General features: G+C 39.5%; 1 protein-coding gene across 3 annotated transcripts in view; it reads right to left on the reverse strand.

Moving 5' to 3' along the window:
* Nucleotides 1–17,231, reverse strand: part of Kcnh8 (potassium voltage-gated channel subfamily H member 8) — a 367,560-nt gene that overhangs the window by 84,742 nt on the left and 265,587 nt on the right. For all 3 annotated transcript variants that reach the window (XM_085832922.1, XM_085832923.1, XM_021149362.3), the window contains one exon: nt 10,242–10,439. In XM_085832922.1, coding sequence (XP_085689048.1) covers nt 10,242–10,439 — 198 coding nt within the window. The remainder of the gene's footprint in view (nt 1–10,241; nt 10,440–17,231) is intronic.

A 17,231-nucleotide genomic window follows, 5' to 3' on the forward strand; every position in this document is an offset into this window, starting at 1 on the left:
TAGGCAGGCTATTATCTTACGTGTAGGGCTATTCCAAGCTATAATTCTGTACCGAGTATCTGTGTGGAAGCATCTAGTATATGTATGAAGCAGTAGTAGTTAACTTTTCTCTTGAAAATGCAAAGTATTACAAATGTCAGTGCACTCAGAGAGTAAGACTCTGGGAAAAGCCTTAAAGCCTTTTCTGCTGGATCTTCAAGAGTTACATCACTCTTGGTAGAAATTACTTCTGGATGTAAGAATTCAAGAAATATTCAACTGGTGCAGGCCACATGCAAGCACACACAAGAGGACAAAAGCAGTGTACTTCCATGTCCAAAAATATCTAAAGAAAAACTGAATATTTCTTAAGGGTACTTTATTCTATGTTATTTTCAAGTCCAACAGCTCAGAGGCCTAAATATTTTCCTTGGAAGAAAACACCACACACACACACACACACACACACACACACACACACACACACACACACACAAAGAAAAAACCCAAAAACCTTTTACTGAAGGAAAGAACTGATTATGCTCCAAGTTAAAGAAATGAGACACTGATCTTAGGTTCTGCTAAGCTTATGGGCGAGGCTTGGAAGCTCTGCTATCTTTAACTGTGTATAATAGTCTTCTTTCAGAGAATCAATTGAGTGCAGAGAATAAGCCTATTTCACTTACTTTAACACTGCTTTTCTTAATTACGTGTATGATTTTAACTTTGCTCTGCTTAATTATAATGTGTAAAGCACTTAAACTGAGAGAAGTAATGTGTTCAGACCATTTAGCATCCTAATTGTACATTATCAATAAAATAAATTACTGGATTAATTGTAGCATTCATAAGTGTTGTTGGAAGGAACTCATCTGTCTGAGTCACCATAATTTCAAAGTCTTATTTCTCTAAATTAATAAGTTAGAATAAAATCCTATCTCTCATATTATGATGGCCTTTTCCCATTGATGCTTATTCTGTGTATATGTACATATACACATATGTATACATATATGCATTATATGTATATGTATATGATGTATATGTATATGTATGTATTCTTGAGTGCTAGCTCTGCTGAGTATGTTGAGGGTTCTTTTTCTTTGTGTGGGAGTTTTGCATAAAATATATTTTGTCAAATCTTACAAAAGGAACTTTCCAGTAATGATCTCAGGAAAAGGTAAACACATCTCAGATGGAATGAAAACCACAGTACACCCTGGATCTGGCTTTTTTTGCCTTTGCTCTCTTCTCCGTTCCCTTCCATGATGCTAGGTCCTTCCCTGAACTTGTGCTCCCTTGCTTTTCCATGCATAATATTATGGCTGGATGGTAGCTGTAACATCTATTGTGCTGAGGTTGTAGAGTCTGTATAGGAGCTCCTTTATTTTAATAGAAAAGAAGACAAAGACCAGAGCTCAACTTTTGAGTAACCTTGTTCTTGTCTTTTCTCCCACCTCCTAATTGACCTGGAATTTTCCATTTTCCACTAATTTGTATCCTGGGTTGTAGACGTCAGAATTAGAAGGATGTATTATTTCCATTAATTTACTTATTTATTCATTTTCTATCTTGATCACTCCTCTTCCTAGTCTCCTCCTCACATGACCCTTCCTTCCATTCATCCCTCTCCTTCATCTCTGAGAAGGGTGAGGTCCTCCTGAGTAGCAACCCAACTGCAGGACTAGGTACATTCTCTCCAACTGAGGCCAGACACGATAGCCCACTTAGGGGGATAGGATCCACAGGCAGCCAACAGTCAGGGTAAGCCCCTGCCACAGTTGGGGGCCCTTCATAAAGACCAAGAGGTCCATATATATGCAGCAGGAAAGAATTTCTTAAAGGATAAATTCAGATGTTACAAATGTGTCTTAAGAATGGGCTGAATTTAGAGGGTTACATCTAGGTTCAATTTAGGTTGGGAGCCCCAAAGGAGTTGTGAAAACCATGTTCCATTGGGACTAGACTTGCCTCAATGATGAGCCATCTGCACCAGGAAACATTATCTGACCATCAAGGCCCATCAGCTGAAGCAAACTTAACAGATGACTTCAGGCAGTTAGTACTTAGTTTTACAGAAAGACATTCAAAGATAGGAAAAATTATCTCTCTATTATTTAGTGTCAACAATGATATATGTAGCTTTATTAATTATTTTCAAAAATACATCTCCAGAAAAACTCCATTTTGGTCAGTATGAATTTTGTGTATCTATCAGGGTTTTTTTTTTTTTAAAGTGTGTATTACAATAGAAAGCCAGTTTTTGAGAATCAGGCCTGTGATGTAGTAGAACACCCATATCTATCACTAAGCTGTGTACTTGAAAGGCCACATTTGTTCATAGTCATCTTTGTCTCCCAGCCATCTAGCATGCTTGGCATCATTCCCATGCAGTATAAATATTTATCTGAGCTAAATGAGGCAGTTGCAATCCTGTAGTATCTTTTTTATAGTTTTATAACTTTAAACAAGAAGCTAAAAAAATTTGTGTTCACTGGCTCAGAAAATTCATGCCCACTTCCCTTGGAAATGGAAGGCATTTGAAAAGGCTTTTGTTAAGTCTTTGTGGTTATCTTCTACACGTTGGACACTTGAATCAACTTTGTTAACACAAATTAAAAACAACCTAATTAAGAAATAGAAATTTGACTTATTTTTCTTCTCATTCTCACTTGATACCTACACTATTTTTAGCTTGCCTGCCTTAAGTTTACAAGGTAAAATTAAAATAACACATACAGAGAGAGAGAGAGAGACAGACAGACAGACAGACAGAGGCACAACATTGAATACATAACTCAATGAGATTTCCCAAAATGATCACAAATATGGCATGGCCTTTCATATCAATAACCCAGATATTAGTGGTATCCTGGGAGGCTTCTGGTCTTCAGAGCCACCAACCACCCTTCTCACCAAAGGTGGCTACAAATCACACACACTGCAACCAATAAGCTGGTCTACTTTTGAATTTTCTCTACACAGAATCATACCGTGTGTACTCATTTGTGAGCTTAGAATTCTCATCGGCTCAGCACTGAGTTTATGATTCATTTATACATTTGCAGGACATAGTTCATCTTTATCCTGGTATAGTTCTCATATAGTGAGATAGTTTTCAAAAATTACTTGTTTATTTTGCTAATGGCATTTTTCTATCAGCCTGTTACTGACTGCTGGAGATTCTGAAAGTAACTCTCTTTCAAGTAGTCTCTCTCTCTCTCTCTCTCTCTCTCTCTCTCTCTCTCTCTCTCTCTCTCTCTCTCTCTCTCTCTCTCTCTCTCTGTCTCCTCCTCTCCCTCCATAACTCTTTCCCTCCTCTCCTTCTGTTCCTCCACAGAATCTTGGCACCGTGGTATTCTTATTCATTGGCACAGAGAAATGGAAGGAATGACAATGTATTAAACCCCAAGAAACCAAGATGCAAGGTATACACATACACACACATAAACATGCACATACATCTACACAATGCATTCCCAGTCACAAATACATATACTAACACTTATACTGGCTATATACAAGGAGGAAAATCACTGGATCACTGAGTACAGGTGTATGTATGTTTGATAAATATTGATAACATTATTGCTTATATTGGATAGAAATGCCCTTAACAGGACAGGGAGGCTAAAGCATAGATTATCTCAAAGATCAGAGGACTCCAGTGCTTTCAAGCATGCAGTTACCCAGAGTGCAACATGGTGTCTGCTTCTGGTTTTAGTTTATATCTACATGAATGGCACTGAGCAGTGGTTTTGTATGCCTGTTGTATATTCAAATATTGAAAAATCCTTTCTTGAACGGGTTTTTCAAATGTGTTTTAGAGGGTTCTCAGTTCTCCCTTACCTTTTAAAAACATACCAGAAAGCACCCTTTTGCATAATAAATGTTTGCAAATACCTTAATTCTTGCAGTTTCCTGTTCAAGCTCTTGGCAATGTCTTCTGATAAGGACATACATACACTGCAGTTCAATTTACAATTATTTGTACAGATAATGAATTATCTATGTCACATGTTAGAAACACAGAATTCAGATTCATGAGAATATGCTCTCATGCTTACTTACTAATTATTCCTTCACGTTTATCTCAAAATCCTATTTTGAATTAATTTTCATGTTGCTTAGTAGGAGGGCCACGTTACTTTGAACAAGTAGCTCTACACTTTGGACCCAACAACAATTGCCTTTAATATTTTTTTATTCACACAGAGGTCTTCCTGCTGACATAAAACATGATGCAGGAGGATCCTCTCACCACCTATCACTCTACGGGTGGACTATAGATATTTAGAGGTCTGTTTGCTGCCAGGCTGCATAACATGGGTAGAGGAGGTCACCCAGAGGCCAGCCTGCAGTGGGAGCTACTACAGTATTCAAGTATGTGGTAGACAGATGGGAGAGAAAGAAAAGACGAACAGTTTGAGCATTATGAAGAGAAATGGAATTGGAAACACAAGGGTGGAGAAGAGTAACCTATTGCGAGTAGCCATCCCTGCCACCTGAGGCCATATCTGAGTCTGTGGTCATATAACACCAAGAGTTGTTGTCCATGGCCTGTATTAGCACTAAATAATTTAGATGGGGGCATCACTGATCTGCACAGCCACCTGCGATCACATGGAGGTTCAAGGACTGTGCAAATAGGCCCCCACCCCTCACTGGTTGAGACATTCTCAAAAGTTGACCCCATCTCTCACTGTCAGTAACATTTAGGGAAAGTGAACCTTGCACTTCACCTCATGGGCAGGGCTGGCCCTGGTGGAGTGGGCACAGGAGAACGGGCCTGAGGGCACATTACAGCCTGTACAATGAGATGTTTTCTAATCTTTGCTTTGCTTCTTTGTCTACTTTTTCCTTTCTTTTTGGGGTGAAGCTTTCAAGGACAAAGGGTAGATAGATATGAATGGGACTGGGGTGCATGATATGAAACATAAAAAACAATAAAAATTTAAAAAGCAAAACATTATATGTTCATTTATTTATTTGGGGTATGTGTGTATCTGCAGAAGCATGTTTATGAGTTTGTATGTAGTAGTTTGTATATATGGGTATGGATGTGCATATGAATGTACCATGGGACACAGGTGAATGTCACAGGACAACTTGGAGGAACCAGTTCTCTCCATCCTCCCTGTAGGTTCCAAGGATGGAACTCCAGTTGTCAGCCTTGGCGGCAAGCATCTGTTTCTGGTTACCAGTAACATTTATTGACCCTGAGCCATCCTTGAATTGTAGTCTAGAGTCAGTCATGTCAAATCCGAAGTGGTCATGTAGATTTCTGAGATTTTCTAGACCCCTTCCCATGCTGTCAGCTTTCTGATCGGCTCTTCAGCCAACATCGTATTTTCTCAATGACTATAGCATCACAAGACACATTGTACTTTGAATGCAGGTCTTCTAATTTTGTGTCTATCCATGCTTGACTTTGGCTATTTTCAGTTCTGATTCGCATTGCTTTTTATAAACAACTGCCTATTCTCAAGCACATAAACACAGAGCTGCTTTGACTTCTGTTACACAGATCACATACACACACTGGGTAAAACTGGTATCATTACAACATTGAGTTTACCACTTTCTGTACATTCCAACAACTTTAAACCATTTGTAAAATTTCTCACTAGTGCTTTGTAATTTTCTGTGTAGTTTTACAGAATTCTAGTTAAAACTTTTCCTACATATTTGAAGTTTCTATATTATTTTGCATTTCACCTTGAGAGTATATGCTACGAATAGATGCACATATGTTTGATGTTTATACACTGCCTGTACTGTTAACTTATGAAGTCTAATAGCTATCTGAACCCTTTGAATTACTTTTTAAATGGATGCTTTCAAGGTTCTTGTAGGCTTTTCTTGTTATGAAATTTTGAATAATTTGGCTTAAAGTTTTTTTTACATTTCAGCTTAAAGTATTCGTCCTCTATGTATGTTATGTCTACACGAGATAATTATAGATACTTATATTGACTATATGTAAATTCCAAGTGGGATTTTTTTTCAGTTTTTTTTATTAGGTATTTTCCTCAATTACATTTCCAATGCTATCCAAAAAGTCCCCAATACACTCCCCCCCCAGTCCCCCACCCGCCCACCCCCACACCTTGGCCCTGGCATTCCCCTGTACTGGGGCATATAAAGTTGGCAAGTCCAATGGGCCTCTCTTTGGAGTGATGGCCGACTAGGCCATCTTTTGATACAAATGCAGCTAGAGTCAAGAGCTCTGGGGTACTGGTTAGTTCATAATAATGATCCACCTATGGGGTTGCAGTTCCCTTTAGCTCCTTGGATACTTTCTCTAGCTTCTCCATTGGGAGCCCTGTGATCCATCTAATAGCTGACTGTGAGCATCCACTTCTGTGTTTGCTAGGCCCTGGCATAGTCTCACAAGAGACAGCTATATCTGGGTCCTTTCAGTAAAATCTTGCTAGTGTATGCAATGGTGTCAGTGTTTGGAAGCTGATTATGGGATGGATCCCTGGATATGGCAGTCTTTAGATGGTCCATCCTTTCTTCACAGCTCCAAACTTTATCTCTGTAACTCTTTCCATGGGTGTTTTGTTCCCAGGGATTTTTTTTGATTTATTTATTTTTATTTTATATGTGTGAGTATTTTGCTCTCCTTCATGTCTGTGAGGCATATACATGTCTGGTGCTCACAGAGGTCAGAAGAGGGCCTTGGGTCCCCTGGAACTGGAGTTACAGACAGTTGTGAAGCCACATGGGCATGCTAGGAATCAAACCCAGTCCCTTTATAAAAACAGAAGTTTTTCTTAATGGAGAAGCAATCTCTCCAGTCCCTTATAATGTAATTTTATTCATGTGCAAATTATAAAATATGTGAAACTTCCAAAGAGGTTTTGGAGCAAGTAGTTTCGAGTCTCTTTTCTAGGTCGGTTCACCTTCACTCAGCAGTGAAATGTCTCTGTCTTAGGTAATTATCTGGAGTTTTCTGTTTCCCCTTTCCTTTAACATTGCTATTGCCTGCTTGTTAGTAACTATCTCTACCATTACCAGCTTCCACAGCTTGGTGTGGGATTAGGGATCCCTAAAAAGATACCCTAGGTTTAAGTGCACAGGATAACAAACTTTAAATTTTAATTTGTACCTCTTTTCCTGTTCAAAATAAATCACTTGTGTATATTTATAAAACTTAAGTAAATAAAATTAAATCCTAGAATATAATACTATGGACAATTTACACAATATTGTCAGATCTTAGTGAGTCTTAGCATTTAAACTCACCAGTCTTTTATGGCCTTTAGTCAAATGGGATATTAATAATCTCTCTTTCGTAGTGCTATGAGAATAACATGAATAAAACTGCTTTATATTATAAGTTTTTATAATCAGTTCTCAATGGTGTGCAAGTAATTTGTTAATTAGCAGATACCAAAATTAACACATCCTTTCTTTTAGCTCAGGGTAAATCTCACAATAACATAAAGCTATTCCCCCAAACCCAAATGGAGAGCTTTAAGAAATGCAAGCCGCTTAGGTCATTTACCATGAGAGCAAAGTTGCAGCTGTTTCCACCAGCGGTTGGGTCACCTCAAGTCCTGATGCCAGTTACACACTGCTTTTACAACAGGAAATTTGTTCAAAATATATTATGCAAAGAATTAACAAAGTGACATTATTAAATTGTATCTCATATATTTTGGGGTGGTGACCAATAAGATCGCCCATGTTCATCAAGGAGCAAGGATTAGATGATGCTTTGACACTTTCTGGTCAAGGATTACTTAGTATGTAGGTAGATCAGCAGAGTATGCCGAGTTGCCTAGGAGCTTTCTCAAATGGCCAAATTGGCAGTCTTTTGCATTGAACATCTCACAACATTTCCACCAGAAGACAAAGAAACAAAGAAACATGGACCACATTAAATAAGTATAGATGTGCTTACTTGCAAAGTTGCTTGTCATTTTGTTAGGCAGAAAAATGGGCCATTGGGGAGCTTGGGAATTACGTAAATCATAACACGGGGTGGGAAGCAGCTCCTATGCGTTCTGGCAAATTGTAGCTTTTTAGAAATGAGAATTCCTGTTCTCTGCTGTCTAGGCTGTTAGCACTTGGCATCTACCAAGAGCCTGTGAAATTGCTGTCATCCCAGCATGCTGCTTCTGCATCTCTTTCCAAGGAGGACAGCAGAGGCTGGCTCGTCTCCCTTGCTGCTTTTCTGCTTCCTCACTTGACTTGGAGCTAGGCCCTCCATCCCTGATACTCTCCAAACTCTAACTTGTGTTAGACTCTGGTTTTATTGTGTGGATGAAAGCCTCATGCTGTCTACATCCTGTCTCCCACCACTCTAACCGTCATTTGGGGTTGAGGGCAGTAAAGCAATATAACAAAGCAGGATTTTGGGAAATACAATGAATGCTAAATTAACTCAGTCATGAATGCTTACTTCATCCAGAGGGATGTGCAGATCTGTACCTGCTCCGTACAGGCAGTATGCTGTTCTGTAAAGCTTACTTCTATGTTTTCAAAAGGAGAAATATTTAAGTGGGTTCAAACTTTGCCCGCTTATTGGTTATATGACTTGTAAAGTTACTTTAACTCCCAGTGCTTTAGATAAATCATTTGAAAGGTGTTAGCAAGAGTAGTCAGTTCTGAAGAATCAGATTACGCCAAGTATTTCAGCAGGTCAAGTTATAGGGAGATGGTGTCGCTGGCAGCAGAGGGATGACGCAGTAAACCTTATGTGTGGAGGTCCCCGAGTGTTCTTAAAGGAGGTGCTTCCCCCTCTGGGTTTGAGATACTAGACAGCTGTAGCTGGGACTTGATGGGATGGTAGCATTCCCAGAAAGTTGATGTCTCTTAGGCGTTCCTGGAGACTGAAAGGTGCAAGCTATCACTTATATTGAGGGGAGGCTGTCTCTGAAGGAAAGCCTGCATGTCAGAAGTAAGCCCCTCTTCCTGCCTACTAGACGCTCACTGGTGCCCCCTACCAGCAGAAGTAAGGGACGTCGGCTGCCAAAATAGAAAGGTTTGTAGTGTCAAAACTCTGATTTTTTTCTTTTTAAATATTTTATGTATTTACATTCCAGTCATTGTTCCTTTCTCCCACAGTTCCACAACCCATTTTTCCTCCCCTTTGTCTCCAAGAGGGTGCTTCCTACTACCAGGCCTTCCCCCTCCCTGGGGCCTCCAATTTCTCCAAGTTTAAACACATCTTTTCCCACTGAGGTCAGACCGGGCAGACCTCTGCTATATATGTGCCAGGAGCCTTGGACAAAACCCAGACTTTTTTTTTCCCCCATGGAAAAGAAGTCTTTATTGTTTATTTCTCCTAAGTTTTCATTTTTATCTTGATTATTGCAGATATGATTAATTACTTTCATTTTATTTAGCACAAATCAATAATCTTAGTGTCACTTTAGGTGTTAGACTGTATTAGACACTTCTTCCACATTCCGAATTATTTTTAAAATATTGTGACAGGAGAGTAAGACATAGAGCAAGAGACATCAAGATTAATGTATGGAAGAAGTTAGGCCCGGCAAGATGGCCCAGTAAATAAAGGTTCTTGTTGCCAAGGATGAAGACTTGAACTCAGTCTCCCAGACAAACATCTTAGAAGGACAGAACAAACTCCTTCAGGTTGTCCTCTGACCACCATTCATATGTCACACAAATACACACACAAATGTAATTAAAACCCAGACTTTTAAAGATTATCAGAAAGTGATTCTGGGGCTGAAGGCAAATGGTACAATAACATATTGATTAAAAGGAATAATGCTGACCCCACTGACCTGTCTCAAGAATTACCCCAGTATTCACCATAACATTTAGTACAGATGATGGAACATTTAAAACTATGAAAAATGCAAATTACTTATTCCTTTGAAGTTTAATTATTTTTTTTTTAACCAATGATACACTAAGCATCCAAAGTTCATTACATTAGTATGAGTAAAATTTGGTAACACTAACTTTGTTTGAAGTTTCTAGTGTCCGACTATAATTCAGACTCAGGGAATTCCTAAGAGATAAATGGTACTTTTAAAAACCAGCATTTGCCCTCCCCAAATTAGCCTTTCATCTGCCCAGAAGATGGACTCATCAATACCACCAAGGTCTCTGCTAATTTATGTGTATATTAAAGTGCCCCAAACTGATTTCCTAACCAGTGGTTCTAGAATCTTCTAGTATCAAACAATTTACTGCTATTGTGTTTCAGAACTGAGCAAACTGTAAGAGGGCATATGGAGACTCAGTTCCCTTTCTTGCTCCTGAAAAAGGTTCCTTACCTCCAATCAGCATGGTGCAGATGGAGAAGATCTTCTCTGCATCTGTGTTAGCAGACACATTCCCAAACCCAACGCTTGTGAGGCTGCTGAGAGTGAAGTACAGGGCCGCAATATAGGCACTTCGGATGGATGGGCCCCCCAGCGTGTTGTTGCCATAATATGGAGATTCCAGTCTCTTTCCCAGCTCATGAAGCCAACCTGGAACGAAGGGAAAAGGACAGGCTTAGAACTGAAAACTAAGTCTCAGTTTAGCTGGTATGGATATGTATATCTGAACAACTGAGGATGTAATAAATTACTGGGAAAAAGAGTTTAAAAGGAACTATCAGGTTATTTTTATTCATTGCAATACAAAATATAATTTCCTGTTCAAAGTGATTGGCGGTGGCAGAGGTTGAAATGAAAATGCCTAGTCTTACCAACAGTGAGAAGCACACACATCCCGTGAAACTCATCTCAGCTGTCATTTTAAAGGGACATAAGGGCAGAATGGTGTTTTATTTTACCTCATCTGGTGCTGAAATGGAAAGTGCCTCTCCTATGCTAGGCAATCACTCCACTGCTGGAGCTACACCCCATCCCTGAGTAGTACTTTAAACCATACATGATAAACAGCTTCATACAAATGGGTGCTGCTCCTGTTTGGTAAAACCCTCTCCACTTCATAATTGACTAATACTAAGTTATCAGCTAAGTATCGTTTTCTAAGTACCTTAGACCTTGTTGCTTTACTCAGAAGATCTCGCTAAAATCTCACTCTGTGTTAGGGAGAGCAGGAACCCTGGGCATATAAGTGATACTCACACAGAATTTGATGCTCCACAACTATTTTAGGACATAGTGTGATTTTATCTAGAGGGAATGTTTTAAATAGGTCTAGCATATTATACCTCAATTATATTGTTATGGATTTATAAAAATCTATGTTAATAAAATGGAAAGAGTGCCATCTTCTACAATGAAAATAAAACATAAGGCCACTTTAAAATATTTTATTGACATAGGCAACTACCCAGGGCTAGTGAAGTCGTGGATCTTGGAAGAGAACCTATAACTTCCACTTTACTAGACCAGCATAATCCCTAATTCCATTCTAAAAATGTGTCCTTATACCTACAGATTAGTGGAGTCCTCACCCTCCGTCAAGGAAACTCTTCTTTGCAATAGTCATAGATCATTACAGAAAAATTATGACCAATAAAAATGCAGTTGTGGAGGCCAGTCCCAAATGGATATATCTATGATATAATGCGTGTACCTAAAGGTCATAGATCATAGCCGAAGACAGGGCAGAAAGATTCTATGAGCCAGAGGACTCGGGAGTTTTCTGTGAGACTGTGTCTTCTAGTAATGCCAGTGGTCTCACCAACATGACTGTCTAATGATGATCAGAACAAAAACAACAGCAATAAACATATCAAGTGAATAGCAGAAAGACAGTGAGACCTCAGTTCTATACAAAGAGCTATGAACAACTTAGCAATGCTAAGAATAGGAGAAAGAGTTTTCCTTGGGGAAAATCACACAAAATGGTCAGTCCTGAAAACATAAACACAGACACAAGTAATGTTATACAGACTGAACAGATTATATTTATGTATTTATGAGTGTATATGCATATAACAACAGCTTTTAAAAGGGAGGTAAAAAAATTGAGATTATAAGGAGGAGTGTTTGAGAGAATTTAGAGAAAAAAGGAAGGAGAAAATTATATAATTAAAATCTCAAAAATATCAATAATACAAAAACAGAAAACTTTAAAATTACAATTCTTAAAATCACAATTAGATAAATTAAACCATTCAGTAAGCATTAAATATTCTATTTGAGACACTTGCCATTTGAGATTTTCTATTTTATTTATTTATTTATTTATTTATTTATTTATTTATTTTTAAACTGAGAATTCACATCTGAGGAATATCGAATGGCTGAGAAGCACCTAAAGAAATGTTCAAAGTCCTTAGTGATCAGAGAAATTCAAATCAAAACACCCCTGAGATTCCACCTTGCACCAATCAAAATGGCTAAGATCAAAACCTCAGGTGACAACACATGTTGACGAGGATGTGGAGAAAGAGGAACACTCCTTCATTGCTGGTGGGATTGCAAACTCCTACAACCACTCTGGAAATCAATCTGGAGATTCCTCAGAAGACTGGAAATATATCTACCTGAAGACCCAGCAATACCACTCTTGGAAATATACCCAAAAGATGCTCCACCATGCCAAAGGGGCATGTGTTCCACTATATTCATAGCGGACTTATTTGTGATTGTCAGAAGCTAGAAATAACCTAGATGTCCCATGAAGAAAAGTGGATATAGAAAATGTGGTTCATTTATACAATGGAATACTACTCAGATATTAAGAATGAGGACATCCTGACTTTTACAGGCAAATGGATGAAACTAGAAAATATCATCCCGAGTGAAGTAACTCAGAGACAAAAGGATGTGCATGGTGTGTACTCACTAATAAGTGGATATTACCCCCCCCAAAAAAGTACAGAATACCCAAGATACAGACTACAGAGTTCAAAATGGTCAACAAGCTGAAGTGCCCACGTGAGGACACCTCAGTGCCACTTGGGAGAGAGAAGAAAACATCACAAGTGGGGAGGGAAAGAAGGAGGGAGGGAGGGAGGGAGGGAGGGAGGGAGGGAGGGAGGGAGGGAGGGAGGGAGGGAGGGAGGGGGAGGGACCTGGGAGGGAAAGTGGAAGGTGGAGAGGGCAGTGAGGGGGAGGACAGTGTGTGTGGGGGAGGATCCTGATTTGGTATTGGTTGAGGGAAAAGGACTGAAGCCCTGAGGGCCAGCAGAAAGAATGGAAACAGGCAACCTCTAGAAATAAGAGGTTTGTGGGACCCTCCCAGAGATCTGGGAGGTGAGAGACTCTCAAGACTCAATGGGAGGGATCTTAGATGAAATGTCAGACAGTAGGGAGAGGGACTTACAGAGCCCACTTCCATCAGGAAGACAGGACATCAAGTGAGGGATGGGGTTGTCATCCCACAGACACACCTTTTACCCATAATTGTTCCTGTCTGAATAAATTACAGGGATGGAAATGAAGAAGAGCCTGAGGAAAAGAAGATCCAGTGACAAGTCCAAAATGGGATCCAGCTCAAGGGGAGGTCCCAAGGCCTGACACTATCATTGAGGCTATGGAACACTCACAAAAAGAGATCTATCATGAATGCCCCCCGAAAGACCCAACAAGCAGCTGAAAGAGTCAGATGCAGTTATTTGGACCCAACCAATGGATAGAAGCTGCTGACCCCTGCTGTTGAATTAGGGAAGGGTGAAAGAAGCTGAGGAGAAGGGCAATTCTATAGGAGGACCAGCAGGCTCAATTAATCTGGACCCCCAAGATCTCTCAAACACTGGACCACCAAACAGGCAGCATATACCAGCTGATATGAGGCCCCCAACACACATAGAGGACTTCCAGGTCTGTGTTCATCCTGAGATGATGCACCTAACCTTCAAGAGACTGGAGCCCCAGGGAGTTTAGAGGTCAGGCGCAGTGGGGCTGGGGTGGAGACATCCATGTGGAGACAGGGGTGTGGGGAGTAGGTATGGAATTTGGAACAGTCGTAGGGTGGATGGAGGGGCATGCAATAAAATATGGAGTGCAAAAAATAAATTTGTTTAAAAAAATAAATTAAAAAAAGAGATTTTTCTATTTTATAATTCTTTCTGTGATAAGCGTACAGGCTTCATATGATTTTGGGATAGCATTCACAAACCACCGATTAAAAGCGCTTCATTTAATGGCTGCCCAGAAAAGGATGGAATACCATTACATTTCTTAGTAATAAGATTTTAAAGGTATAGTTTGTAGAACTGGGTTAGGTAATTAAAATGCAAATTTGAAGCAGCTGGGGATTCCCTGACAGCCAGGAGGAAAGCTTGTTGGGAAGTATCATTTCTGGCACCAGATCCTGATGCACTGCATCTTGGTGCACTGTAGGAAGAGGCAGGGCACAAAAGGGAAGTTTGGGAACAGGATCTGAATCTGCCTGCATCACTTTCAGGATGGGACCCTCTGCTCTCTGGAAACAGCAGTGGGAAACTGAATACCTGGGGCCAGGCTCTCCGTCAAGACTCCTCCAAGCTGTGCTCCAAGGGAGTATCGTCTCATCATGGCTTGGCAAAGAATTGATTGGAGAAGCGGGTTCTTTTGCTGTACTTTGGTCATCTTTGATAACTACAGGAAATTCGAAAGATGTCTCTGCCCAGAGAGTAACTATCACTAAGTCTAGTTTTGGTTCTCAGTTGAAACCAAAGGAGGAAAAATACCCCAATGAAACCTACACATCCTGCCCTGGACAAGACCTGGGCCATGGCACCAGAAACATCTGCTGACCTCACTTGATGAGAGTAGTAACTAACTTACAGAACTGAGCTTTCTCATTAATAATATAGGGAAACCAGGCACCCAAACCCTTTCTTTACTTACATGTCTTAATTTGAACAAGAGCCAAACATTAAGTTTCTGCAGCAGTTCATTTCCACAGTTAAAATGGCAGTTTATGTTAGGACATACACATACTATACTTTCATTTCCTGCCCACGCTTACACATGTATGAGATTACATTTGAACAAGCAACACATCATCAGAGAACAGACCTACTTCTGTGGATACCGTATCTCCTTTCTGTCTAGCCAACTGTTCATCTATTTTGAGAAACATCTTGTTTTTACACAGAGTTGCTTGTAATTGCTACAACTGACAGAGCAGAAGCAGTAGCTGCAATCATAAAGGAGAGAAAAACCCTAGTAACTGGAAGGGAGGTCACACTCACAATTCTGGAGACTGGCTCTGGACTAAATAAAACTTCACAGAACAGCTTGTCTGAAATGAGCACACATGTTCTATAGTGGGACAGTGCTGTGCAGAAGACACACTATTTAGCCAATTTTGATTCTGTTTTTACACCAGAGAAATTATTTTTTTCTAAAGAGAATGGATGCCCTAGAACAGTCTGTCTGCTTCTGCCTGGGTTGGACAAAAACAACCATACACAGAAAGGCATAAAATCTAAATATATAGAACATGCTGTCATGTGTTAAAAACAAAAGATTTACAATAACCTTGTTGTTAAACAGAGAGGCTGAAGAGCAGAGATTTGTGAAGTAAGCAGCAGGAGATCTCAGAGACAGAATGATTCTTGGTGAACAAGCCCAGAAAAGCTCATAATCTGCAGGATGATTCAACATGCATATAGAGTTGTATACTTGCTATGGACCCAGAGTTTTGCTTCAGTACCTACATTTAACTCTGAAAAGAAGTTTGTTTTTATTTTTCTCTCTCTAGGGTCCTTACATTAATAGCCTTAGCCTTTCTGTTTCCATGTATACATTCACAATCCGAACAAGAGGAACCCACTTTCCACAACAAACGCATCCCTAGAAGTTGGTTTATATTAGCATCCAGCAAATGGCCATACATTATAAGCTTGTCATAAAAATATGATCTATAAGGAGATATGATATGAATCTCTTTGGTTTTATAAAAATTTCAAGATGCGAAGAACAGTCCAGCAAAATGTAAGCAATTTAAATGAGATTTACATGTGTCTTTAGCTATGTGTCTACAGGGAGAGAAAGGAAGAAACTAGCCAATAATCAAACCTATAATTCAAGCTGTGCTCTACTTAAGACTGAACCCTCTTGTAATAATAGTAAACTAGAAGCACAAATGCGGTAGAATAGGATGTTCTTTCAGTTAGTTTGCGTGTGGCTAACTTTTCATCAGCCAACACTAGAGTTCTGGACACACAGCAACCCTGGAACAGAAGAACAGTTGCCATCAAGTTTTTGATCCATTCCTTGACAAATGACTGCAGTTTTGGAATTGTTATGTATATTTGAAAGGCCAGGACACTAAGACTCAGAGATTTGAAGTAATGTATTCCAAGTAGCAATGGTGAGATTTTAAGCCAAATCTGTGTGTTGCTTGGCCCAGCAAACATTTTTAAGAAGTCAGGAAGGGTGGACTCAGAGAAGGAGAGGCAGACAATGAGACATGCACGCTCAGGAAAGTTTTCACTCTGTACACGTGGAAACTCAGTCCTACAAAGGAGCACTGACACTGGATTGCTTAGAGTAATTAATGAGTATGTCTTGTAAGATGGCTTTCCTGATGGAGGGTTGCACTGGGCACTGTATCTCTGCTCGTGAAATGAGAGCAGATGAGGCTTCCTCAGTTTGGACAGCTTTGCAGGCACCTAGACAGGGAGTCTAAGTATGGGCTTAGCCTACTGGAGGGGCACTGAATGGTGCTGTACCTGTGGTCCTAGCAGGCACTATTTGAATGCCAAGTGCTTTGATGAATATCCACATGGCAGTTTTTTTCTCAACCTTTGAGATAACTAACTTTTTGGCTTTTGCATTGATCTCAAGGGATAAGTTACTAGTTTTATCTCTTTATCTCTTTTACGTCTGAGGTACAAGCCTATAATTTTTTAATTTAAGTAGCCCTGCTCTTTTGGTCACACCAGAAAAAAAAAAGATAATAATTTCATTTGTATTTTTTTCTCCCAGTCTGCTTTGATTTCCTTCTGGGACATTGAGGTATAATTAACAAATAAACATATATGTACTTATATGTGAATATTTGAGTATGTTTATATGTATAACCTTTGATAGACAACATAGTGGCTTAATGTATACACTATGAAATGAGTACCATAATGAAGATCATTAGCATATCTATAAACCCACAGTTGCATCATTTTTGTGGATGTGAGAACTTTAAAGACCAGTCTTCATAATTCTAAACTTTACAACATGCTTGCATTAACTGCATTATCATTAACTATATTGTTTACCTCATCAACTCATATTACCATGCTCTCTACTATGTGATCTCAAATTATGACTTTCGATTGTGCTGTGCTTCAATAGTTCTTGAATAAATTTGCACCTTCAGTGCCCACTGCTCTGAAAATAAGCAAACATGCCCCCAGATCTTATGTCATA

The sequence above is a fragment of the Mus caroli genome, unplaced genomic scaffold, assembly GCF_978045245.1.
Source record: "Mus caroli unplaced genomic scaffold, Mus_caroli_1 scaffold_18, whole genome shotgun sequence".
Classification (NCBI taxonomy): domain Eukaryota; kingdom Metazoa; phylum Chordata; class Mammalia; order Rodentia; family Muridae; genus Mus; species Mus caroli.